This window comes from Ambystoma mexicanum, chromosome 2p (assembly GCF_040938575.1).
Source record: "Ambystoma mexicanum isolate Mex_15411 chromosome 2p, UKY_AmexF1_1, whole genome shotgun sequence".
NCBI classification, from domain to species: Eukaryota; Metazoa; Chordata; class Amphibia; order Caudata; family Ambystomatidae; genus Ambystoma; species Ambystoma mexicanum.
Genome location: NC_090923.1, coordinates 275521676 through 275549318, shown reverse-complemented (window position 1 = coordinate 275549318; position 27643 = coordinate 275521676). Strand labels below are relative to the sequence as shown.

The window sequence follows — 27643 nt, the reverse complement described above, 5'->3', positions numbered from 1 at the left end:
GGGTATCTTTTCTCAAATACTCTACGCGGTATGGTCACAACTATTGGTGTCAAACATGGTGCATTTTCAGCCTTCCAACATACAGGCAGTAGGAGGGCGGGACTTCCTGCAGAGGCATTCGGCTGCTCCTCTACAGTGTCCAAAACCTGGGAAAGTACAATTGAAAACATGGACTGCAACATGCCATGCTGCATGCTCATAATGTGCTGAAATGTGCCTGTTGTGAAAATGTACAGCAGTGACAAAAGATTCAGCAATGGCGGGATGGCTGTTCTTGTGTTAATCATTCTTTGTAGATGTGCCTTTATCAGGGAGAGTAGCTCAGCTAATGTCTCTCTGTTAAGGCGCTAAATTGTTATCAGCTGTTCATCAGGTAGTGCTCAGGGAGATTGCCTAACCCAAGGAATTGGTGCTGCCCTTGCAAGGTGTCTCCTCTAAATTTGCGCTGGTTTTACTCTGTGATGCAACTGTGTGTGCCTCTTCAGCTCAATTTACAGCCAGCAGGAAGTCTTTGAGCCTGAGGTTTGCTAGGACTGGTGGCTGCATGTAGTGGCTGCAAAGTGTTGGGAAATGTCTTTGGAGGAGGTATGGGCCTCACATACCCTTTCATGGCCAAATGGGTGCCCTGTGGCTTCATTTCCATCACCTGAATGCTTTTACCTTCACCTTTTTGTTTTTGGTTCAATTAGCTACTCTCTTTGGTTTCCGGCACTAATTTCTCCAGTGGATTTCGCCCTGTGGGAATTATTTCTGGTTTTCAATGTTTATTCCTCTGGTGCTAGTATCTACAGGGTTAAGAGGAATTAGCATCCATTTTCAATAACCATTATATTAGCAGATAGGTAAAGGGGCGGCAATTCCATTACTGCCACTTTTTCCCTTACCACTGAACTTGTAATGAGATCCAATTGGTATCAAATAAACATCAAACCTTAAAAAAATGTCAAGCTAACATTCAACTAATTCACATATCATACTAAAGGCAAGATGGCATCATTGCACACAATACGTGTAAGATCTTCACAGTGTGGAATTTGATATAATCACGCACCACCTCTGTGGGGACTTCAACATATTCACAGAAACATAACAAAGTAAAGTCACATTTTGATTGGTTTGTTACAAAAGAAGCCGGTGCTTAAATTGAATCTGGAAATGTGTTGTGCAATATGGAAATACTTCTGTTAAGTATTGATATTTTTAATAAAAGTCTGTAAACATACAAAATACCCACCTTTATTTCATTTATTTTCCATTTAAACACAAGGAAAGGGTTTAGGCCATTAAAACACAATTTTGTGTACATGGTTCCCAGAAGCTGCTGCCTGCTGCCTAAGCATGTAGGGCATCAGATTTATGAAGTGTGTTTAAATTCTTGTCCGTGTGTCGATGGCTGCAATACCAAATCCAGCCTAAGGGGGCAGAGCTGAGAAATATAAATCCACACACAAAATAAACACAGGTCCCCACAAGCCCATTTTTTCAAACGTTGTAAAAATGGGCACATATATTTTAGCCCATTTTAAGTCATTTGGAACACATTCCCATGTGGGGACTTGGGTTTAGGTCACCACAGTGAAATCAAGTCCCCACAGCGTGTGCATTTTTACACACCCAAGTCCCCACAAGGATAGACACAGACACAGGCATCTCCCCCCCCCCATGAAATCTGGCCTTGAAGCGGAAGCTGAGCATGCTGGTTATAGTAACGGATGGCGTTGCCTTGATGCCTATGAATATTGGAACATGGCCTTGGTGTGCATAATAATCTTCGAGCTAGGACTGCGCTTTAAACTAAATATATTTAAAAAAGAAATGTAATCCTGATGGCCAAGCTTCCTGTTGCACGTGTTCTACCTTTTATCAGTGCCACACGACGTTTCCACCAACATTGAGCATTCTGGCATGTCAACGGCAGGTTGAACTCAATACACACATTTCGTTTAAGAATGGTGTCATTTCTTTAACCCGACATATTTGGAGGGACCTCCGGGACACACCAGTACACTTGAACGTGTGGACCTGACCCTAACCCAGAACCTAAATATAACTATGAATAAAGTGGGGTCAGGTGATGTATGGAGAATTGCAGTGATGGAGACAAACAACGCATGTGTCACGTTCTAAAGTACCAACGTGACAAAATAACGTCTATCTAGGAAGAACTCATTCAAGAATTAAACATTTTTAATTAAAAAATAGAAAAGTAAAAAACAACCATTAATCCCTAATAAATTGACACATTAAAATTCATCATACATATACAATACAGATAAAGTGCAATAGATAGCTACCTTCTTAAGAATTGCTTGTGTGACTATGCCTTCCCTAATACTGGGACGGTCTCCAATCAAAAACAAATCAAAATCTTGGTTTGTGCTTGGTGACTGATCACACGCAATTTAATTTGTTTTGAGGCTCAATATAATTTCGATGCCTTCGCTCTTTCTCAGAGCTAAAAACGAATGAAAAAAGTTATTTTGTCACATTGATATATAAGAACCCGTGTCTCGTGCCTTGCAATTCTCCATACATCACCTGACCGCACTTTATTGATAGTCATTTTTTCAAAACATGATATTAGAAGGGTTGGTGTTAGGTAGTGCTCACGCCTCGTGGCCTTGTTTGGGAGGTGCATGACGACCCATAGGCACACTTGGTCTAGCTGTTTTGGATTCAGTGTTATTACAATGGGTGATACTCACAGAGTTGGTCTTTGTACCTTCACAGTGATGTCTGCTTCCCCCAATGCCAGGATTTCTACTTCAACTTTGGAGCAAAGGTGCAATGGTATAATTCAGTGTTTAATACTGACTGGTTGCAGTTTCATCGATATGTAGGCATACGTTTTGCCTTTTAAGACAACCCATCCTTTTAACGAGGTCTTCAAACTCCTGGTGCGGGTGTTCATTTCTTCCTTGTACATGTGTGCCTAGTGGATTAGAGCAAGATCTTTGGGCATGTCACAGCTGTTGAGTGGCACCGAAATGGCACCCTTTTGCAAAGTGACCTGCCAAATTCCTCCATGGAGTCTTATTGCCTCCAAATTAATGGGGGCTAACACTGCCACCACCGCTTGTAATTTGGCGATAAATCCGCCAGACCAAGTGGCGGTAACGGCAATTCCGTTGGCTGGTATTCAAGTGGATTTACCACCGGAATACAACCCAACTTGTCATGAGGCCCATATTTGTTGTTTTAAAAACCAAGCCTGGTGCTACTTGCTATTCTGTTTTAAAACATGTTGGATTATAGCTCAATGACAAAGCATAAAAATCATAAACAACCTGACCAGCAAGTGCATCATATATAATATTCAAGAAAAGTGTATACAAATCGAGGGTGGTTCTGACAAGTCACATGTTATGAAGATAAAATCTTATGAATCCTGACTTCTGGCAGGGAAAAGAAGATGGGCTGTGGCGAAGATGGAAGCAGAAACCGATTATCGTCTGGCCAGAGACGAAAAGTCTAGATAGTTTCAAGTTGACTTCAAGCCAGTCCAGGTAGTCAGTATGCAATGCTAACACATTTAAGAAGCAATGAAGTGATGCGAACGTGCATTAAGTAATGTTTTATTCCATTTATTCCATTTGCAAACAGACACGTGCCTGACATTTTAGCAATGCTTTTTCTCGAAATCAAATAAGAGGAATTATCTTAACAAGCTTGGATTCTGCTTTTGTCCTGAAATTGAATCAAAGGATTTTGTAAGATTTGGCAAGTTGTGCTTGCGTTTAAAATGGACAGGCTCCATCAAATTAGAATCACTTGTCTCGGGAAGATAGCACAGGGGCAACATGGGCTCGCCTTGGAAACAAGACAACACGGAATAACACGAGTTTGATCCCTGCGTTCTCCAGGTACATTATGTGCATTTTAATTAACCTATCATATAACTTAAACTTTTGTTTTTGCAGCAGAGGACAGATTCCGGATTTGAAATGCTACCATCACGTTTTGATTGTGCTGAACCAGCTTCATAGCAGTGATTCTTTAATGAAAGGATTTAGGCAATCTAAAATAGTGAGAACTTTGCATCCCTGTACACACAAAACAACATAGCACAGACTATTATGAAGCCTTCATCAGATAATACAAATAGATTCTGAATTGGTGTTTCTGAAAGACAATACATGATTGATATTGACAGAGGATTAACATGTTGTGCTCAGGTTTCAAGATACCACAGCATTTGGATGCATTGTTATTTTATGGTAGTGGATACGAGAACACACATGCAAATGATTGGTTAATCCCAAATGTTTAGATAAACACCTTGAAAATATACCCCAATGTGTTATTCTTGAAGCTTTCAAAAGTCTTGGGGCTGATTCATGGAGCAAACATTAATATTCTCTTTTCATATCAATAAACGCAAAATTGAAAAAGTAAACCTATATTCAGGGTCGGACTGGGACAAGAAATAGGCCCGGTCACCCAAAAAAAAGTGACCCACCCCTCGCCTCAAAAGTGGCCAACCCCTCGCCTCACGACCCTTGACCTCTGATGACATCACCAGAAGTGATGTCCTTTGACCCCACAGTGCATCCCGGGAAGCGATGAAACACAACCTTTCACCCCTTGACAAAACAGGAAGTGGCATCAAATAGCATTGTCCCTAAGTATACTAATTTACTGTGAATACAAGCAGACGTCCAAGGCCAAATGATAATGTTATTGTATAGCACTTACGCTTAAGATCTTTTTTTTTTATAGAAGAAATATGCATACAATATCACCCAACCTGTGGTGGTACTCATTTGTCGACCTAAGAAGGATGAAAGGCTTTTTGGAAATTCTTCCAAACCAGCCCAGGCATGGCCAGAAACCGGCCCCCACTCCCCAGGGACGATTTCGCCATGGGCCGAAAGGCCGAGGGGCCAATCCGACCCTGCATATATTGACAAAATACTGTTTTGAAGGCACTGCACATTTACAAAGAAGGGAGTGGATCAGAGCATGGCATATTAAGAGGCATGGATTGAGAAGGAAGTAGGTATAATCAATTGATCTTTGACACATTTGTTTCTGTTGTTTTGACAACAGATTGGAAACATTTTATGTTAACCGTTCAAGGACCTCCCTCAAACTGCAGACTTCAGAGAGGTCTCATAGGGTGCAGGTCAACATGGAAAACCCTGATAAATAAAATGTCAACTTTGCCCCAAGCAGAGTCATTTTAATGCATGTCAGTCACAGCAGCGAGCCAACATTTCTTTTTATGGATTCCCAAGTTTTCCTGACTAAATTGAACTCAAGCTTCTGTAAAATGTAAGGGACATATGTAGAAAAAACTAGATAAACACATTTGACACCTCTTGCCTCTGATTCTGTTGAACAAGGCCTTTGGCCCTTAATCTACAACCCATTCGACGTCTTTATGGGTTCCAAATGTGCAATCCCTAAACATACACCCATAACTAGAATTCTCCTAGCTGAAGGGTAGAAAGTTGCATCAGGTAGGTTGAAGGAAGGTTGAAAACAAATATGATGAGTGAAGTTTGATATAGCGTGATTTATTCATTTTTGCATTAAGCAGAGAAATCGTAAAGGACATTTTACTGTGATTTCCTCTGATTTTCAAGTTGTGATTATCTTGGCTAAAAACAAAAAAACGTATAGTCACTTCAATAGTTGGGCACACTGCTGCATTCCCAATGGCTAATCGCGCCATTGTTCCCTGTGTGTCTACTACCCTCAACTTACCAATATCTCTTATCACCCTAGTTGATATACATGGACATTATGCAGCTATGAATAATCTCCCCTCTTTTGTCATATTCTACCCCACCACATGAAAAGGTAGCATTACCTAAAGCACCTTTTATCCTCTCAAGTCTTGGACTCTTCCTTATGAATACATTATCCACAAGTGTCCCCGCCAAGCCCATAAAGTTATGCAGGCATACAGGACCTGGGTTCTTCCGATCGGCTCCCATCAACACCACATGCTTTTCATCTTCCTCTCCCACTTCTCCACAAACAACGCCTCCCTCTTTTCTTTATGGAATAACACGCAACAAGTCCAACAACAAATGGCAGGTGGGAACTATACGAGACCAGTTTACTTAATTTTTCCCCAGAGTAGTCTTACAAATATTAGAAAAGATTGTCATGTATTTCTTCAGTTTTGGACTACTTCTTTGAGAAGAAAAACAGATGAGCAGAAAGATTGGAGGCTGGAGGAGCCAGCATGGATTGGAGGTTAGCAGAGAATTTAAGGGGGTGAGGGCAGAAGGAAGAGAAGATTCTTGTCGCCTTGCAACATGTGGTTAGACTCTACAAATGTGCCCCTTTAATTGACTTTCATCTCTGTGTCGTAGCTGCCCTGAAACATGGGGTTAGACTCCACAAATGTGCCCCATTAATTGACTGTTGCATCTCTGTGTCGTAGCCGCCCTGCAACATGGGGTTAGGCTCCATGAATGTGCCACTTTGATTGACTCTTGCATATCTGTGTCATAGCTGCCCTGCAACATGGGGTTAGGTTCCATGAATGGGATCTCTTTGTTATTTTAACTGTCTTCTTAAGCTGTAAATATGTACACCTACCTGTAACTAAGCAGACTTCATGTAACAGTGCCACAATGCTTCTGGGCTGTTTGAGCACATAAATGCAAATAAAAAAAAAATAAAAAAACTAAAGATGAGGTAGGTGGAGTTGGTGGACCTTGCATCATTCAAAGCCTTGGTGATTGTAGAGACGGTCTCCTTGTAGGTGCTGAGGAGTGGAAGAGAGTGGATTTGAATAATCTGCATATTTGTATCACATGGTGATATTAAGTTGCAGCCCTCTAGAGTAATCTGTGGCTACAGATTGGGGCAGGCAGGAATCAAGTTGCAAACTTAGTGGCGGTTCTTGAGTGAGTGGACGGGAGCTTGTTTAAAATCATAAAAAGGATTGTTCAATGTAGGAGGTCTAGGGTGGCGATGGAGTAAGAAGGGATGATGTGTTCCTGGCCAAGTATCGAGTGAGGGGGTCAGGTTTGAACTTTCATTTGGTAATAGAAGAGGCGGGGAGGAATGAGGAGTACAAAAGACTATGACGACAAGCAGAAATTCTTCAGATGGTAAATTATGAATAGTGAGGATAGAAACTGTAAGGATACCTGAAAGAAAGACAATGGGCCTCATTCCGAGTATGGAGGTAGTCATGGTGCTATTAGCGCCATGACTGCCTCCCATACCGGTACCAAGTCCGCCCTGGTTCAATGGGGACTTACCGGTCTAGTCCGACCTTTGCGGGACCGGTAAGTCCCCATTGAAAAATCCATTCCCCATTCCCATTTGAGCCCCCATTGGGCTCAATGGGAATGGAGAAGGCGCTAATAACGGCAAATTGCGGTACCGTTATTACCTCCGAAGTCCCTTAACGGATCCTGTCCACAACGCCTGGTAAAACCAGGCGTTAAAGGATGGACCCGGTAAGGGATCTCGGAATAGGGTGCAAAGGGATTACCGGCACCGGTGTCCTTACTGGTGCCGGTAATCCCTTTGCGCCCAATTCGGAATGAGGCCCAATGTATGTGGTGGAGGACAGCCAGGGAGTGATCAGAAAGAAGAACGTTGAGTTGACTTGGTGGGTATAAGATGTTTTGGTAGCTGTCTCCCATGCGATTTATGGGGGCATTCGTGGGAATGAGCAAGACAGACTTGAGTGACTCCGGAAAATTGTTGATCATTCAGCTATTTTGGGGTTAGAGTGCAAGGGGTTGGTCGGCAGTGTGTTAAAACGAGCACGAGAGAAAGTCACTTGGTTGAAAGGGGATAGGGAACTCATTGTGAGGCCTTATCCACCTCTCTTCTTGTTGTACCAGGGAGAATAAAGAAAGGTAGCAATCAGTAAGAAAGACAGCAATGTGCCATAGGGTGCAATGCATGTTTCAATTTGGAACATGTGCATCTCAATAATAGAGAGTTTGTGTCTATATTTGGGAACCTATATATCTCACTGAGAGGGACGTATGCATCTCTATATAGGGAGATTATCAAGATCATTGTGTTAACTTGTTGTAAGTATGTGATTTGTGCATTGCATGAAGGGAAGGTTGTGCATTTCACTGAAGTGGAATTATGCATGTTGATTTGTTAATCTCACCGGGAGCTTTTTCATCCCTCTGAAATAAAGAACAAAGTTTGTGCATCCTTGTCTTTGATTGTACTCCCTGTCATACACTGAGATCACTATCCCTCATAGTTGCCTTTGTCATTCCCTATCTTACCTCTTACTGTGCCACATATGATGCACAGTGCCACTTTTCCCACCATGCCGGTACTTCCTAATGCAAGAACTTCATACAGCAATTTTTGATCTGTGCTAGGTTCAAGCAGCGCTATGAGAAACTTTGCGTGGCTTGTTTTTTATTCTTGTTAGGTTCACGCAGCAGCAGAAGAAACTTTGCACAGCTAGCTTCAATTCAAGCTGGGTTCGCGCCACAGCATGAGAAACTTTAAGCAGCTCTATTTGATACGCGGGGTGTCACATTGGCAGAATGGGCCAAAACATATCAAAATCATAAAGTTTTTGCTTATGTTGCTGGAGGAACGGAAGTTACCAATTTCACCCAGCTGTACTCCCAGCTACCTGTGTACCTATTGCAAACCAGTCATGCAATCCTGACCACATGTACAGAGGAGGCCAAGGTCCTTTCTTCAAAGATCAAGGAACACTGCATAAGCTACCAGTATTCCCTTGTGAGCCATAAACTGGAGTGAAAGCCATCCACAAAACATGACCTTTTTAATCTGAAAATGAAACACATTGTTATTTTGTTTAGAATACATTTTCAGTAACTGTGTCTTGATGGTTAAATCACCTCACACCTCCAACAAGATGGCTGGCAGGAAACTATTAAAGGAATAAGATGTCTAGAGATAACAATCTAAAAAGATATGCGTTATTCCAATACTTATCTTTTCTTGCATTGTGGGAGTAGCATGAGAAGAGGCAGAGGGCTGGAGCGACGTGATTTACATTGAGCACTATGTACACTGCACTGGGGTAACATGGGGGCGGGGATTGAGTAGGGTTTATGGGAAATATACCAAAACTGTGACTCTAAAATGCTGACTGCGCTTTTACTGTGATGTTGGCATTTTAGAGTATGCTAAATCCCATGACTGCAAGGAACAGAACCTGTTAATTGCTAACAGGAGACCCACTGGCACACTCTTATAGGGATACGAATCCCATATTAGCTAATAATGTTGCATAAACAGAGTACTCACATTCAACATGCCTGTAAATAATCATTTAGTTTCAAGCAATTATTTGCAATGAGCTGTAAGGATGTGACGGTGTCTACTACCAAATAACAGACACCACACTAATTATATTTCCTTTTTCATTTTTTAGTGTTAAAAAAACAAAAGGTAAAATGTAAAAAAAAGGAACGTCAATTCTAATACTACATTGACATAACGATTTCTCAGTACAGAATTAATACATAATCCACTTAAAATGCAGTGGTAAGGTACAGAATTGTGTTATTGTCACACAGATGTAAATCACATTCCCAAAAGTATTAAAAGTCTGAAATCTAATCCCAATAGGCTCCTCAGGGTGTTGTGTGTATGCCGACGCGTTTCGGATAGGATCCGTCTTCAGGGCCTAGTGCCTATTGTTCCTTATGAAATTCAATTCTGTTTTCAATGCCGTCACTGTTCTAACACCTAAAAATAAAGGTTGAGGGATCTCTTAGTAATACAGTAGTACATGTTTACCTTAATATGCTATTAGAGGTTAATCCCAAAATATCACTAACCTTGGGGTCTTGGCCAGTGCATGTGAACAACTCCAAGGTCTATTGATCCAAAATTGCTAGTCAGGGTTGAAAAAGTAGGCAGGCTGCCCGTTTTAGGTAGAGTGGCAGTGCATAGCATATAGCCATGGGCGAGAGAAAGAGCGAACGTGGTCGTTCCGCCAATCACCTGAAAGAAAAGTAGGTTATTTTTAGAACGTGGCGCAGTCCCTAGTGTGCTCCAATTGGGTGCTGCCGTGTTACTGGCGCCCCATGCGAGAACATAGATGCATGTTTATTCAGGGCTCGTGCTTCTTAATGGACATTAAATGCTATAATACCTTAAGGACCCCCCACATACTGTTGGGGCCCAGTGTTATGGAAAGTACTGGGTATATAAAACATTGATGCACAGAGATCCTACTCGCATAGAGGGGAAAGAGCTCACTTGCTGTTGGCTCCGTCCGATCGTCTGCAGTAGTGAAACTGACTCGTAGACGCTGCTGAGTTTGTATATCCTGCTGTTGCCGAGTGACGCCCGCGCATGCGCGGTATGTCGCAAGGCAAACATCTTAGTGTGGGACCATTGCTATGGTAACGTCCCATGCTGCCGCTACGGTATTGCAGATTCAAGAGTGTGTTGTCACTTGGGTGCCCAGTGGGTCTTATCTGTATGTGGTGTAAGTGCTGAGTATGATGCCATTGATGGTAACAGGGGGTGGGGCTCACAACCGAAGTGTCGGTCGGGTGCCCCTAACCCTGTCTAATTCAAAAAAGTGTGTGTAGAGCCTGTAATCCCATGACTGCGCCAAGTGGAGAAGGGGTTGCAGGGGTATCCCCATCTCTCCTTGGTCACAACAATGGGAGTCGGAGGTTGCAGGGTGTCCCCCGCTTACCATTACGGTAAGAAGGGGACACGAAAAAGATGTTTTTTTAAACAGGACACTGCGGCTTCAGCACCGCCCCACGTAAGTCGGAGGATCTGACACCACAGGGGTACAAGGGAGTCGGCGGCGCACACGGAAGTGCGCCGCGGTAAAAGTAAGTGGGGTGAGGGTTGGGGTATTGCATGGGGAAAAGTGATCTATCTGATCGCTGCACTGTAATTGGCGTTGACATTTTCTTCGGCACAGTTATTGGCGGCGCAGTGAGGATATAGATTCGGGTTTATGGCAACAACAAAAAACAAAAGAAAGTGGAGAGTTTTAAAAATGTTTCTTGTGAATTTTAATAAAAGTGAACTTCATAATAAGAAGCCTCTGTGCTAGGACATAGACTATCCTGATATATGTATGCCCAAACCTACCACTTTGCACATTGTATGATATGGACAGGCAGTGATACTGTGACTTCAGCTTGTGGAAAGTTAGGGAGGATGATAACGCAATACAATAAGGATACACAGAAACCCATTAATGCGCTAATATCACTGAATGAGTTATGCTGTATTTGCCTCTCTCACTTATGCTCCTTTTTTCATTTTATTCCAGAAAAGGAGAATCGGCAGAGCGGTACGTTACATTTCATCTTCCACTAATCGCCTGTTTCGATTTTGCTTTCATTGATTTAGGAAATGCAAATGAATGTGTAATTGCAATGTAATGTCAGCTCTTCAGCTTGAGTTGTAGTTTTTCTAGCGGCCGCACTAGCTGACTTTTTCCCCCTCCATGGCTGGAAGAGAGATGTCACATGTACAAAGCATGAACTGTGGTTGCGGTGATTGGATGAGCGAGAAACGTTTCAATCATTTAACTTGCAATACAAGTGTCGAAGTTGCTGCAAGTCGGAGTTGTAAGTCCTGATATTTGTATCCATTTCTTATCATTAGGAACGATACACGAGTGACGACTTGCTCCAGGGATTCTAAATGATTTGTCAGTTATCGATTGATCTCCAGGAGGCTGATTTTCGCTCCACCGTAAAATGCAGGATTTTTCTAGTAAAACGTTCTAGCATCTCACCAGCCAAATCGCACACTTGACGTGTGTCACCTGCAACCGGTGCCACACATAACTTGATCACATGCTTTATTGACATTTCACAATGCGAACCTTTACAGAAACGTTGCCCCTGCAATGGGAAAAGTTACACCGTATTAGCACTACTGCAAACTTTGCTCTGGTGCAAAAATGCATTGAAAGTGCATGTATTTTGCAAGGGGATTTTTTGGCGCTAGTGCAAAACACACGCTTATACCACGACAAATTGCACTTATAAGAGTGCAAATGTATTCTAATATGGCCCCAATGTTTGTTGTACTAGGGCAACTTTGCCCTCGCCCTAATGCGGTGCAAATGTGCCTTTGCACTGGTTCACAATTCCTTTAATCTGGCACTTGGAGCTCACATGAGCTTGCAAAACCAGAGAGAAAACTAAGGACAACATTGCAGAACCAGACTAATGGCAATTAACACCATGGCAAAAAGTGTCTTCTTCAATAACACATATCCTTTCAATTCACAGGGCAAACATTGACTTTATGCAAGCATGCCTTGAAAGAATGTTTTTTGCAGCAGGGCATTTCTTTGCACTGCAGTAAACGCTTCACAAATATCCACAGTAAAAAACAAAGCCATAGCACTTCAAATTCCAGTGGGGAATTGACAAATGTGGTTATTCATGAAGCAATTAATGTACTTGTTAAGGTGCGTGGTACACATAAAGTAGCAGTGCGCATCACGTACACAGAAACACAATCAACCGCATACAGGTTTTGGCCTTAAGGCCGAAACATGACTGCAGGTGTTTGTGGTCTTGGACATGAGGGATGTGGCCTAGCAGTTCGAGCTGCATTGCACCTTTGGGGGAGGACCCAAGCCTGATTTGCATATGGTTTTTCCCCTTTCTGTAATGACGTGGCAGTCGAAGAACAATGACCTGGACAATTACCCCAAGCAATTGCCAGAGTTTTAAGATTAATTCTAATCTTTGTAGCCATCACCTATTTGTTTTGCTGTATCCCGGTATTAGATACATATAAAATAATATCAAGAGCGCAGGCTTAAATGTTTGTAGTTATTCCATTAATAAGAAAGTCCATAATCAGATAATTGTTTCGAAGACTTAACAATGAAGGTTCTAAAGCAGGGGTGCACAACTGATTTTGACAGAGGGCCAAAAGTACCTTACATGATGGCTATAGTGGGCCGAAAAGTAAATGTGGGTGGGGCGGTAGGAGTGGCGGTAGGCATGGCGTGGCAGGAGGCTTTTTCAACCCCCAATTTGTTTTAAACACATGGAAAAAGAATGTTTTTGAGGGGTAACGATTTGTATTTGTATTTCAAACTTACATTTTGTACTATAAATAGAAATAAATTATAACAATGGAAAATGTAGTTATTGTATATCGTCTGTTTAATTAAATTGTATATATTTTATTGACCCTTTATTGGACATTCCGTTATTTTGGACTGTATAGTTTGCTGTTTGGGTTGCCCAAGAGGAGTATAGCCTTGGTTGAGTCAGGTTTCCTCAAAAAGTAAAGGATGTACATCTCCTAACTCTGCCTGTTTTAGCTTTATTATTGGGTTCACTCTTGGAGTGCAACACTATGCCCCATGGCTCCCACCCCCAACCAAACACTATGCCCCATGGCCCGCTCACCCCAACCAAACACTATGCCCCATGGCCCCCTCACCCCCGACCAAACACTATGCCCTATGGCCCCCTCACCCCCAACCAAACACTAAGCCCCATGGCCCCCTCACCCCCAACCAAACACTATGCCCCATGGCCCCCTCACCCCCAACCAAAAACTATGCCCCATGGCCCCCACCCCCAACCAAACACTATGCCCCATAGCTCCCACCCCAACCAAACACTATGCCCCATGACCCTCACCCCCAACTCAAGCATGCACCCATATAGACCCAAACAACAATCTTACTAGGCCCAATGACAGCGAGAACGTGCAAGTGCATGGGAGAGGGAAAAGGGGGAAGTGCATGTAAGGGGGAGGGGTGCAAAGTGCGGAACAGAGGAGAGAACAGAATAAATAAATAAGTAGAATAAATAAGTAGAATAAATAAATAAGTAAAGCCGATAAAACAGTGGTAGTGCATCCAGCAAGTGGCAAGTGCTACATTAAGCAGATAGGGTACAGTGCAGAAGAGAGTGGGTGGGTTACTGTTTGGGTACAGATACAGACCCCAGCGCAAGGGGTGTTCCGGAGGCAGTGCAGGGGGGTGGCAGGGTGAGCAGGTACCTGGGCCCAAAGGCAGAGGGTGGTCAGGTGCACAGTGCCAAGAGAGAAAGATCATCAGTGGAGAAGAGGGGCAAAGGTAGAAGCAAAGAGGGAAGGTCTTGAGGTGCTTCCGGAACCGGAGATGATTCTCCTCAAGTTTCAAGGTGGAAGAGAGGCTGTGCCAAAGGAAGGCCCCAGCCGAAGACAGAGATTTACCCCCCGCAAGTTTCTTTGAAAAACGACTGACCCTGAGGGAGTTAGAAGTAGAAGAGCAAAGAGCTTGAGAAGGGAGGTATTTGCGGAGGGATAGTTGAAGATAAAAAATAGTGAAAAAATAAAGGTCAGTGCTATGCAAGATAAGAATATCTGAGAAAATTCTATGATACCCAGTGAAATGGTTTCTCAGTATCAAGGGTTTTGAATAACCAGGTGTTTTAAGAAGCTAATTGCTTTGAACAAAAGGTACACTTGTGCCTGCACTCCTTTGCGCCAAGATGAATATGTAACAAATTTGAAACAGCCGTTGTTTTTCAAGTAGAAATTTTATTTGTCTGATTAGTTTGTTTTTAGCCCCTCTTGGATGACACGTGTTTCGGCGTATACACTGTGCCTTTTTCAAATCCGGGCTACTCAAATTCATATCAAAGAAAAGGAGAAAAGAAACACATTGCAAAAAATAAAATAAATCTCATGTATAAGAACCTTATCACTTGTTCAATATATGTTGTTAAAAGTGACTTCATTTAAACTACATACCCAATATTATCAAATGCATGTTATAACCATAGATTGACACCTCATGCATTTTTCTAGTGACTACTTACACATGCTAGTCTTGCAGAGCCAAGGAGAAAGGTTACAGGTTAAAGTTCATGTGTCCGACATGTCTTACTAAGGTCATTGTATTATTTGGACAGGTATTGTCCTTGTTAATTGTAAAAACACTTATTCCTCGTGTGTGTCACCTCTTACCCTTTTTGTAAAGTTGTAGTTCCCCCATTGGTAGTATCCAGTTGCTCATAATAATTCCTGGGTTCAATCCCACCTATGTTAAAAAACATAGATATTCGTATGTCAGCTTCTAGTCATACCACATTGAGCCTAACACTAGTTGAATAGGCTCAGACACGCTGAGCTCATGTTTTTATAGATCAGTCAATTGAGCCCATTTTCATACATTTCTTTTCGAGGGGATTGGGTCCTCCGATGTATTCCATATCTGACAGTAATCACCACAGCTGTGCTGCTTCGGAAAATCTTTCTGCTTCTATGATGTCGATACGCTGTCCTCGAGGGCTTCCGTCGAGCCGACGTCACCGGATGTTATAAGTGGGATGCACAAAGCCCGTAGCCTCAGTTCCGTTTTTTCCGCGAATGTGTTAGCTTCGGAGATCTCGACGCGCCTCGATTCTACCGAAGCCTGTTCTTCGGTTCTTCGAACCTGTTTCTTTGCTTATCATGAAGATGATGTCTTCGGCTTCTTCCACCCCACGGTCCGGGTTTAAGAAGTGTCGGGTGTGCAGTCCAAGATGTGTCTGACAGATACGCACAGCGCTTGCCTCTGGTTCCTCTGGTTCCTCGGGGGGAGGACAATGATACGGACGACTGTGTCGAATGCCAATCGCTCACTTTGAAGGCCTTGCGGGAGCATAAGAAGCTGTCCGTCGGTAAGGTCGCATTCCGCTGGTCTTTCGACAGACGATTCGAGGGTCGACTCTCTGCATCGTTGTCGTGAGTCTGGGGGTTCTCAGTCTGGGAGTAGGTCCCGCCATTCCTCTGCCTCGTCGAGGCACTCCAGGAAGCGCCGTCACAGGTCGCCTTCCCCGTCCTCTTCCGAGGGCTCTGCCTGTGGGCGGGTTGCTTGTCCCAACAAGCATCCCACTCCTGAGGAATGGGATTCCTTCCGAAAGGAGATGATGGCGATTTTTCAATCGCAGGGCTCCGGTCCGTCCGTGCCATTTGAGGACGCCGGTCGCGGCCGTGCTAGAGACGCCGCTCGCCTGTCTAAGGGCTCGAGCTGTCGTCGCGACCACTGGGGCGCCTTCGAGGTCCCGGTTGGACAAGGATGGTCGCTCTAGGCATGCCCGTTCCAGGTCCTGGTCCTCAATGGCATAGAGACCGCGAGACTCTGTGAAGTCTTCGAGGAAGACATCGACACCAGCGGCACCGAGGTCGTCGAACGACTCTTTCGAGGTCCTGCCTCCGAGGAAGTCGTCAACACCATCGGCGCCCAGGCTGTCGAGACATGCTCGGGGCTCTGCCCTCGAGGACTGTGTCGATGCCGTCGAAGCTGTCGGCGCCGCGCTCGACATCGCCTATTCCATCGACACCCTTGACGCCTTTTGTGGCAGCCTTGTCGGAGGTACCCAGTGGCACGGTGGCACCCCCCAGAAATGCGATGGCCAAGGCTAAACATGTCTTTGTGCCTTTTTTCTGTGCCCTCTTTCCAGCCAATGGATTATATTTCTGAGGTGGAGGAGGGGACTGAGGAAGGTGAGGTTCCTGCATTGGTTCCTGATGACATTGTTTCTGGTCACAGTCAACTTGAGGACCTGCGTCAGTCGCTGCACGACGCCAGTGGTCTCGACACCTCTCCGAAGGTGGAGCTTGGTAGGCCGGGGCGTGGCCCGCATGCCGAATCCTCATATCGGCGCCTCATGTCGAGGGTCACCGAATACCTGGGTTGGTCTGCCCCCCCCCTGGGGATTTTCAGCAGGATTCCTGACTGATATCATGGACCAAGGTCCTCCAACTGACAGCTTCCTGGCATCGCTCAGCTACAAAGAAGCCATTATCACGGCTAAAAAAAGAGTCCTTTAATAACCGTATCTTGCAAGCTGACTCAAATACTAAGGAACTCTTTAAGATCGTAAAAGAGCTTCAAACTCCAGCCACGCCCCCTGACACCTGCATTAAAGATAGTAAATGGTGTGCCAACATTCAGTCAGCCCTATTAAATAAAATCTCCATGCTCCAATCCAAAATTAAAGACAAACATGATAGTCTGAAATTGGACAATCGCCCCTTCACCCTTGTATGGGCTCTCTCCCCTGACTCGCCTAATGCTAAACCTTTTGCCTTCTCACCGCTTACTATTGCTGAGGTGGAAAACATCATCTTGAGGATCAAACCTTCCAACTGCCAAGGTGATTGGTGCCCCTCTCCCATCGTTAAGGAATCTGCCCACGACTTGGCCCCATTCATAATGTCCTTTATCAACTCCTCCTTTAAAACAGGTATCGTACCCGACAACCTTAAGGACACATGGGTGATCCCATTGCTTAAAAACCCTCCTTAGACCCAAACATACCCACCAACTATAGAACCATAACCACTGTCCTGTTCCTGCTAAAAATCTTAGACCGTGTTACCTGCAAATCCAAGACCACCTGGAATCTAATAATCTTCTTGGCCTCAGACAATCAGGATTCCGCCCCAGGCACGGGACTGAGACGGCGCTAATAGATCTTAAAACACAAATAGATGTCTTGAAGGACAAGGGCAAACTAGCCATGTTACTCCTCCTCGACCTCTCTGCGGCATTCGACCTGGTCAACCACCAAATCATATGTAGACACCTCCACTCTGCTGACCACTTCTCTCCGACCTGGATCAAATCCTTTCTGAGTAATAGATCTATGCAGGCCTTTTCTCAGTCCGCAGCTGCTGATCCCTCCCCAATTCACTGTGGCGTCCCTCAGGGTTCTTGCGTGTCACCCACACTCTATAATGTCTTTACTAAACCTCTCTTCGATGTACTTGACTATCTGGGTGTCTCCTACACAAAATATGCCGACGACACCCAGATACTCATTCCCATCACTGGAGACTACATAGTTGACACCAAGGCCCTGAATGACGTCTACCTGGTCATCCAAGCCTGGATGGCCCAAGACCATCTATGTCTCAATGATGACAAGACGGAGCTCCTCATCTTAGGCACCACGCAATGCCTTAGCAAACTTGAGCCATCCTACCAGTCACGTATCATTGATGGCAACACCATCCAAGTCTCGAAAGGCACAAAAACATTAGGTTTTTACCTTGACGCTACCTTATCCTTATTGCATCGAACACATGCAGTCAGATCAGTTTCTGCATATACCTGCAAGCTCATTGCAGCGTGCAGGCCATTTCTGACTACTCTGAAAAGGCTAACACTAGCCAGAACCCTCATTATGGCTAAAATTGACTATGGTAGCGCCCTCTACTTGAGAACCTGAACAAACTACAAATCACCCAGAACAACGCTATTAGAGCTGCCTTAAATATCCCTCCTAAACACCATCTCTGAATCCAGAACCAACCTACAGTGGCTACCCGTCAGACAGAGAATTACACTGAAATCACTCGCCCTCACGCACAAATGCTTGGCCAACAAGACCCCCCTTGTACCTCTGCAGTCGGTTATCACGCCACGCACCTATCCAACCTCAAAGAACTGCCCAGACCTACTGTTTATCGATCCCTAGATACAAACTTCAAAAAGCAGGGGGGGGGCACAAGTTTACTGTCCTTGCCTCCAAGCTTTGGAATGCCCTCCCCATTTCCATCAGATCTGAGGAATTCTTTAACGCATTCAAGTCCAAAACTAAAGCCTGGCTTTTCAACCAGCATCGAAATGTGCTCTCCACACCACAGCCTTTCTAGCATCGGCCCACTCTTCTCACCTGCTGCACATTTTTGTCACTATGTCTCATGTAGAATATTTGCTCTGTAAATTATGTATATTGATATACCCTTGAATATTATTCTCCTGTGCTTAAATTCTTATGTATGTATGCTCTGTATGTAACTTTGCACAAGTTGCGCCCTGATGCCCCCGAGCCTGATGGTGCGTGTTACAAATAAAACAAATACAAAATTGTCGGAATTCAGTCCTTGTTCTACAGTTTTGAAACGGCAAATAAGCCTGGCTTCTTCTTGTCGCAAACGTAATTCTTGATCCCCTCCACGTCTGCCCATCGTTATTCTTTTAAGGCCCCCAAATCTAATATCTATTTTATTCTGTAATTGATGATGGTTTTGCCAATGTTGGGACAGTGATAGGTTCTTATCCTGGCTTCCGATTGCAGAGATGTGTTCCCTAATTCTCGTTCTTAACTCCTGAATGGTGCTCCCAATGTATATTAGGTTGCAAACACATATAGCGTAAATCACATATTTTGATCTACAGTTGATCTGTTCATTGATCTGAGTTTTCACCCCATCTCTATTAGTGAACATGTCTGTGTCCGGAGCCGCATATTGACACATTGTGCAGAAGCCACACTTTCTGAAACCTGATGGTGGTGGTTGTAACCATGTCTGTGGTCTCGTCTCTTCTTTTTCTGGCAGCAGTGATGGACTTAGCATCATTTTTAATGTTTTTGCTCTTCTGTACACTATTGTCGAATAGTCTTGGATGTGCTTGCCCACATGTGAATCCAGTTTCAAAAGATACCAATTTCGTTTGAGAACTCTCTTGATTTCCCGGGTATTTGCACAGTACGTGGTAATTAATTGAATCTTATTGTCTGATTGTGTCTCATTAGTTTTTTGATGCAGCGTTGATTGTCTTGCCATATTTTGAGCCTTTCTTAGCAATTGCAATTGTTTTTTGAGGGTACCCTCTTACTGTGAAACGATTTGATAGTAAGTTACATTCTTTCTCAAAGGCTGATGGTTCAGTACAATTTCGTTTTGCACGGATAAATTCACCCTTGGGGATGTTTAGAATGACAGGTTGATGGTGGCAACTGGTTGCAAAAAGCGTAGAGTTTCTGATGTTTGTTAATCTGCTTAGAATCACATGCTGTGCATAGGTCCGACATCCAGTGGTCACTGCGGAGTATTGCATTTTGTTTTTCGTAGTCGAAAAGGGGACGTCGACAAGGCGTGTCTGCAACACTATCCCTATAGTGACGTGCGTTGTACCCACAATCCCTCACGCGTCGAGGTCCCTCAGATTGTTTTTTTCCGCCCAGCTACTGGTCGCCTTTATGCGGAGCTCCTCGAGAGATATTGCCAAATAGTTTCTTCGACCTTTGGTCGTTTGTTATTAATATCAATAACGTAGATCCCTCCCTCGACGTAGAGCTGTTTCTCCGCCGAGCAAGATCTTCGACGGAAGGACGAGCGGAGGGGATCCTTCGGCGCTGCCGAACACATGGCCTGGCCTCGCCGGCCATACACAGTAGGGAGAGTGGGGTTTTGTGGTCTTTCTTTCTTCTCTTTAAGAATGCCTTTCTCTTTCCCCTCCCTCTCTTTCGAGGTCGTAGTCACACTTATTACCCTCAGCTATGGAGAGGACGCCATTTAGGTTTTGCCCGCTTAGCAACGGTAAACATACCTGGAAGGATAAGCAGAAACGGTGCAACCGTTGCTTACCCCTCGATCACCAGGAGGACGGCTGTGCGGCCTGTAAATTACTGAAGCCCAAAACTCAAAGACCGCAGGGTCAAAAGGTGGGCGGCCTACGCCATGTCTAGGCCTGACTCCTCGCCCGCTGCCGCCGCCGAGTGTGACGAGGACAGTGACTACACGGCCCCCGTAACGGAGGTTGTAGACCTCTCAAAGGAGTGTTCACGCTCCTCGTCGTCCGTCCCCGGCCCCGACAAGCCCGGCTCATGCCCAGCTTATGGGGATGAACACCCCGGCGACAAGGACGCACACGGGAATACACCAAAGCACATACCCCCCCGGCACGCATTCGTCGAAGACGAAGGCAGCCATAGCGCCAACGGGGACGTAAGGGTCGTCAGCCCTCCCCGCCACAGCTTCCGCGACAGGCGACTGGGCATTCTAAAAATAAGGGCGCTAACACCAAAATCTCCGGCGATGCGCATCGCAAGAGCGCTCACGTTGCCAACAAGGACTCGACGGGCAAGGACTCGACGGGCAAGGACTCGACGGGCAAGGACTCGACGGGCAAGGACTCGACGGGCAAGGACTCGACGGGCAAGGACTCGACGAGCAAAGGCTTGACGTTACATAGCGCGACAGCGACCGATCCCTCGGAAGAGAGAATGATCGGCGAAAGCCTCGCGCGCATAGCATCTAAGGACGGCCAGAGACGTACGGCGAGTGAGACGCCGAAAACCGCGCACAAGGCCAAAGATACGACGAAAGCGCCGGAAAACAGATCAGGCCAGTCCCGACGCCGACAGAAGGCCCTAGCCAGCAAGAAGGCTACTCAGAATGCGAAGGCTCACTTTCTTCGACTTTATGGGACAGAACCAGACAATTACAGGAGGAAGAAACTCCATTTTCTTTCCCAGACCGTCCTGGCCGACCTCAGTGGACCTTTGAAAGATTCCAAACCTGACAAACTAGACAGTCCATCCCAGAAGACAGGGCACCCAAGAGACCAAGGGAGGCACCCCTGGAGAGTCCAAGGGCTAAATACCAGAAGTTTTATAACCCCATACAGGAGGACATATACTCTTACAATCCCACTGAGGAAGACACCTTATTCCAGGAGGAAGATGAGTTCACCTATGTTGAAGACCAATAAGAAGAGGAAGGTTTTCACGAGGAAACTAACCTATGTGAGGAGGGATTCCAGGAAGACACAGGCGAGGGCGACCCAAATCCCTGGCAGTCGCCGGCTAGGTCGACTAACACAGGCAGTAGCAGTATAGTCATCAGGTCTACTGAAACTACACCAGCCAGGAACCCTTCGCCTGTCGATGATCAACCCACCTTCAATGCACTGCTGAAGAAGGCAGCAGCACATTTCAAAATCGAAACTGGGGAGGTCCCCCAGACACCGATTTTGTGGAGAGGATTATCAAAGAAAAAAACCCCACTAGCCAAATTATACCCATCCTCGCCTCAGTTAAGAGACGTATTACACCTTCTATTTCCACTCCTGCATTGGTGAGAGGGGTCAATCCGTGGATTGAGAAACTGTTCTCTCCCTCTCAATCAGACCCATTATATATTAAGGGTCACTCAATCCCGGACTCCCTGGTCGTGACCAACACCAGGAAAAGGGCAGGAGTCCCACTAGCTACCAGCGAGGCACCCCCAGATAAAGAGGGGAAGAAGCTGTATGCCCTAGCCAAGAGAATCACCACCTCTGCAGCATTCTCTACCAGAATCGCCAATAATAATACCCTATTGGCAAGCTACGCCGATGCTCAATGGGCTAAGCTCAAACAGGACATCGAAGAAGTTCCCGAACCCTAAGAACTCGTTTACTGGCTACAGTTAATGAGGGCTCTCTGGTCCACCAAAGCATCGTCAAGAATACACTCGATGCAGCAGAGACGGCTGGCCGCACTTTGGTACAAGGAATTTTACTGAAGCATCACGTCTGGCTTCACAATTCCGGATTTAAGGCGGAAACACAAGCGTCCCTTATTAATAAACCCATAGAGGAGTCCAACCTCTTTGGGAGAGCAGTGGATGACGCGCTGGAGAACGCGAAGAAAGAATTTGATACAATAAAGACCTTAGACCAAATTTCAAAACCCCCTAACAGACGGGGATTTGGTAATAAGAGCTTTTTTCGTGGACAACGCCAGCAACAAAACCAACAACAACAGTATTCTGCCAGCAACTACCAGGGTAATAGAGGCCAGTACAATCAGAGGGGTCAACACCGTGGCAAGGGAAGAGGCCGGGGTTCCACCCCCAGAGGCTCCCAAGCCAACAACACCACCAAGTGACGTGAAGATTCGCGTCCCCTCTCATGCAACGCCGGTCGGGGGCCGGTTAATATCCTTTCTTCCAGCATGGGAGGGAATAACATCAGACCGCTGGGTACTTTCCACCGTAGCCCGCGGCTACTGTATAGAGTTCAACAGTTCCCCAACATACAGACCCCTGAGGGGACGCCGCATGACACCAGAACACCTCGCCATCCTTCTCCAAGAAGTGGACCAACTGCTGGAAAAAGGAGCCATCTCAGGTAATGGAAGGTATTTATTCAGTGTACTTCCTTGTACCCAAAAAGGATCTAACCATGCGCCCTGTATTAGATCTGCGCCCAGCGAACAAGTTTGTCAAACCCCAAAAGTTTTGTATGGTGACCTTACAGGAAGTGATCCCACTGCTATCACACGGAGATTACATGACAACACTGGACATGAAAGATGCATACTTTCATATTTTAATGTTGCCAGCGCACAGAAAATACCTCCGGTTCATGATAGAGGGCAAACACTACCAGTTCAGAGTGCTACCCTTCGGTATAGCATCTGCACCAAGGGTATTCACGAAAGTACTGGCAGTGGCAGCGGCCCACCTGCGCAGGTTATCCACCCCAGTATACCCTTACCTTGACGACTGGCTCATAACAGGGGATTCTTATGAGACATGCTTCTCAAACACCCAAAAGACTGTAGACCTTTTGTTCCAACTGGGCTTCTCCATCAACGAGAAGAAGTCCAGCTTAGACCCCATCCAAGTCAAACAATTCCTAGGGGCTCTAATTCAAACAAAGGAAGGCCTCAACTTCCCCTCCAACGAGAGGGTCCAAAACATGCTGTTTCAGATCCCCCAATATGTGGCAGGTCGAGAGGTGACGGTGCGCAAAGCGATGCGCTCGCTAGGAATGATGGCGTTGTGTATTTATTTGGTACCTCGCGCGCCTGCGCATGTGCCCAATGCAAGAGTGGCTCAACAGCCAGTGGTGTCAGGCCAGCAGACAATGGGACGATCTAGTGGTGGTCTCGCAGGCCTTGGTTCTCTCGCTACGGTGGTGGACAAAGGAAAACCTGATAATAGGAAAACCCTTTGCCACACCCGCGGTGGAGGCCACTCTAACCACGGACGCATCCCTCACAGGATGGGGGGCTCACCTATCCCATCAGACTGCTCACGGAATGTGGACTCCGAGCGTAGCATCCAAGCACATAAACCTACTGGAGCTACTGGCGGTGTTCAAAGCACTAAAAGCCTTCCATGAACACCTACAAGGGAAGACAGTGATGGTCCTTACAGACAGCACCACAGCCATGTACTACATCAACAAGCAGGGGAGCACCCACTCTCCAGGACTGTCCAAGCTGTCCCTGAATATATGGAAGTGGGCTCTCAAACACAAAATGTTCCTACTGTCCCAACACGTACCAGGGGAACTCAATCTGCTAGCAGACGAACTCAGCAGAGACTTCCCCCTGCCCGAAGAGTATGAATGGCGATTGCACAAAGACATCGTCTTAGACGTCTTCACGCAATGGGGATTCCCGGAAATAGACCTGTTCGCAACTCTGGAGAACTCTCAATGCCAAAGTTACGCCTCCAGGTACCCCCAGAACCAGTCCAAGGGTCTGTTGATTCAATGGTCAGGGAAATTTGTTTACACCTTTCCCCCGACTCCCCTTCTCAACAAAGTTGTGCGCAAGATGCACCAGGAACAAGTTACCATGATACTAGTGGCCCCAATGTGGGCCCGGTAGCCATGGTTCGCTCACTTGATGGAGATGTCCCTATCTCCCCCAGTGAAACTTCCCTGCCCATACAACATGCTGTCACAGGACAAGGGCAGGACACTGCATCCATGCCCTCAGACCATGAACTTAGCAGCCTGGCTCCTGAGATCATAGAATTTGGACATCTACAACTTCCGCAGAGATGTATGGACATCCTCGGGGAAGCCAGAAAACCTAATACTCGCCACTGCTATTCTAGCAAGTGGAGAAGATTTGTCATCTGGTGTAGAGGTAAGAGCATCAACCCGGTTGACTGCTCTCCCACTCACATTGTTCTGTACTTGACCCATTTACTGGATTCAGGTCTAGTGTTCAATTCCATTAAAGTCCACCTGGCGGCACTTTCTGCATACACCACTTCCCAACTTAAAGTGTCGTGGTGGAAGATACCAGTTATCAAGGCCTTCATGGAGGGGGTAAAGAGAATACACCCTCCGATATCTAACTCAGCTCCCGGATGGGACGTAAATGTGGTACTTTCCAGACTCATGGGCTCGCCATTTGAACCCATGCACAAGGCAACTCTTAAAGACCTCACTCTTAAGACTGCTTTCCTAATAGCTATCACCTCCATTAGGAGAGTAAGTGAACTACAGGCTCTTTCTGTTCTAAACCCCTTCGTAACAGTTCACAAGGATAAGGTGGTTCTACGCACACACCCAAGGTTTGCACCGAAATTCATCTCGAAATTCCATGTAAACCAGTCAATAGAACTACCAACGTTCTTTCAAAACCCTTCCAACTTGGGAGAAAAAAGTCTGCATACACTGGATGTACGCAGAGCTGCCATGTTCTACATGGAAAGAACCAGGCCACTGAGAAAGACTAATCAGTTTTTTGTCTTGGTGGCAGCAGGAAGAGAAGGAGATGCAGTCTCAAAAGTCCACTATATCTAGATGGATTGTTCAATGCATCACTCTCTGTTACACTCTTGCTAAGAGAGAACTACCCTTCAAGCCAAGAGCACATTCTACTCGAGGCACTGGGGCTTCCATAGCGTTCATTGCAAATGTTCCCCTTGAGTCCATCTGCAAAGCGGCTACCTGGAGTTCTGTGCACACCTTTACAAAACACTACTGTCTAGATGCACACTCTAGATCTGACTCCCAGGTGGGACAGGCAGTATTAAGACATCTTTTCTCTACTGTTACTTCTCATAACCCACCGCCAACTCCGGGTACTGCTCGCTAGTCTATGCACAGCATGTGATTCTAAGCAGATTAACAAACATCAGAAGACAATGCATTACTTACCGTAAAAGCATTTCTGATGGTTGTTTCTGCTTAGATTCACATGCGCCCACCCTTCCTCCCCGCTCGGATGGAAGGAACATAGACACCTTTCTACATCTCTCTCTCTTTTCTGTACTCACTCACGTATAAAAGGCTCCCTCAGGGCAGAAAAAATACAGAGGGACCTCGACGCATGAGGGATTGTGGGTACAACGCACGTCACTATAGGGATAGTGTTACAGACACGCCTTGTCGACGTCCCCTTTTCGACTACGAAAAACAAAATGCAATACACCGCAGTGACCACTGGATGTCGGACCTATGCACAGCATGTGATTCTAAGCAGGTTCAACCATCAGAAATGCTGTTACGGTAAGTAATGCATTGTCTTACCTCCGTTTCTTTCCTGTAGGTCTCAGTATATAATCTTTACTTTACTTTACTTTATAGCATTTGTATGGCGCACCATAAACCCATAGGTGTGAGGGCGCAGACAAAAACATAGAAGAAAGGGGAGATAGAGAGGCTGAACGATCTAATGGAAAGAGTAACTGTAAACCAGGGGCAACTATTTGAAGAGGAAGGTTTTAAAGCCCTTCTTGAATGTATTCAGGGATGATGAATTTCTCAGTTGGTCTGGCAGAGTGTTCCAAAGTGCCGGTGCAGCAGAGGCAAAAGCACCACATTGTGCCTTTTTGCCTTTGACTCTGGGCTGCTGGAGCAGGTTCCGGTTGTTGGACCGGAGGTTTCTGGCAGAAGATTTTATTCCAATGTACCTTTGCAGGTAGGAGGGCATCTTGCCCTGAAGGCATTTAAAAGTGATGACCATAAGTCTGAAGGAGATTCTTGATTCCACGGGCAGCCAGTGTAGTGCTCGACGTGCCTCCTAGACATGTACCCTGTATGCAAGACCAGATACCACTCTAACAGCTCCGTTCTGAACCACATGAAGGCGTTTGATGATTTTTTTACTGGAGCCTGCTAATAGGCTACAACAGTAGTCTAGTTTGGAGCCGATAATGGCTCGGGCGATGGTCTCAGTGTTGGATTGGGAGATGTATGGACGCAGATGGGATAACAATTTAATATAATAGTTGGCGGAAGAAACGGTACTGGCCACATAAGAATTCATCTTGAGTGATTGATCCAAAACCACGCCTAGGATTTTAACTTTGGGAAGAGTGGAAATTAGAGCATCTCCCAGCTGGAAATGTTTGTAAGTTGAGTCTAATTTGGCTATGGTGCTATCAGATCCTACAACCATGAGTTCTGTCTTGCTGCGATTGAGTGCAAGATTATTCAACATCATCCATTGTTCTATCATAGCAAAGATGCGATTAAGTTCTTTTTCATCCTCCGAATGCTGGCCTGTAAGAGGGATGACACATTGCGCGTCATCAGCATAGTTGGAAAAGAGGATGCCTTCATGGGCCAGATGGGAAAAGAAAGGAGACATGAAGATGTTATAGATGCAAGGCGACAAACTGGCGCCTTGTGGCACTCCAAACAATGTCTGAATTGCAGGTGCTTTGGCATTGTTGGCACATACCCTGCTAGACCTGTTGGATAGAAATAAAAGTATCCAGTTGGTAGCGGCCTGCGAACAGTTGGCTACTGACATAAGCCTGTCTGCTAATATGGCATGATCGACGTGATCGAAAGCTGCCGATTGATCTAGGGAGATCAAAAGAGCGATCTTTTGAGAGTCCATTCTTTGTAGTAAATGTGACTTAAGGTCAAGAAGCGAGGTCTCCGTACCAAACCCTTGTCTGAATCCTGACTGAAAAGGATTAAGAATAGGATGGGCATTTAGATGTTGCGCTATTTGAATATATGCTACTCGATCCAGTATCTTAAGCAAGAAAGGAGTGTTAGTTATGGGCCTATAATTTGCAGGGACGTTTTGATCCAAGCTGGGTTTTTTCAGTAAGGGAGTAACCCACGCTTGTTTCAAATCGTCTGGGACCTTACAGTTCTGCAACGAGGCATTTACAAATTTACACATGGCTTGAACAAGAGAGGGGGGACAGGTTTTGATAATTGTCGAAGCACAGGGATCCCCTG

At 45.4% G+C, this 27643-nt stretch overlaps 1 protein-coding gene and 1 long non-coding RNA gene across 2 annotated transcripts in view; one reads left to right on the top strand and one right to left on the bottom strand.

The window, feature by feature from the left end:
• The window catches only part of LOC138566371 (inter-alpha-trypsin inhibitor heavy chain H3-like), a 669737-nt gene that overhangs the window by 119438 nt on the left and 522656 nt on the right, over nt 1–27643 (top strand). The window contains exon 3 of the mRNA XM_069643540.1: nt 11234–11254. Coding sequence (XP_069499641.1) covers nt 11234–11254 — 21 coding nt within the window. The remainder of the gene's footprint in view (nt 1–11233; nt 11255–27643) is intronic.
• On the bottom strand, nt 9411–10234 carry LOC138565870 (uncharacterized). Its single transcript, XR_011301672.1, has 3 exons — nt 10192–10234; nt 9768–9933; nt 9411–9675 (listed from the first exon to the last, which is right to left on the bottom strand). It is a non-coding gene; the product is annotated as an uncharacterized lncRNA (long non-coding RNA).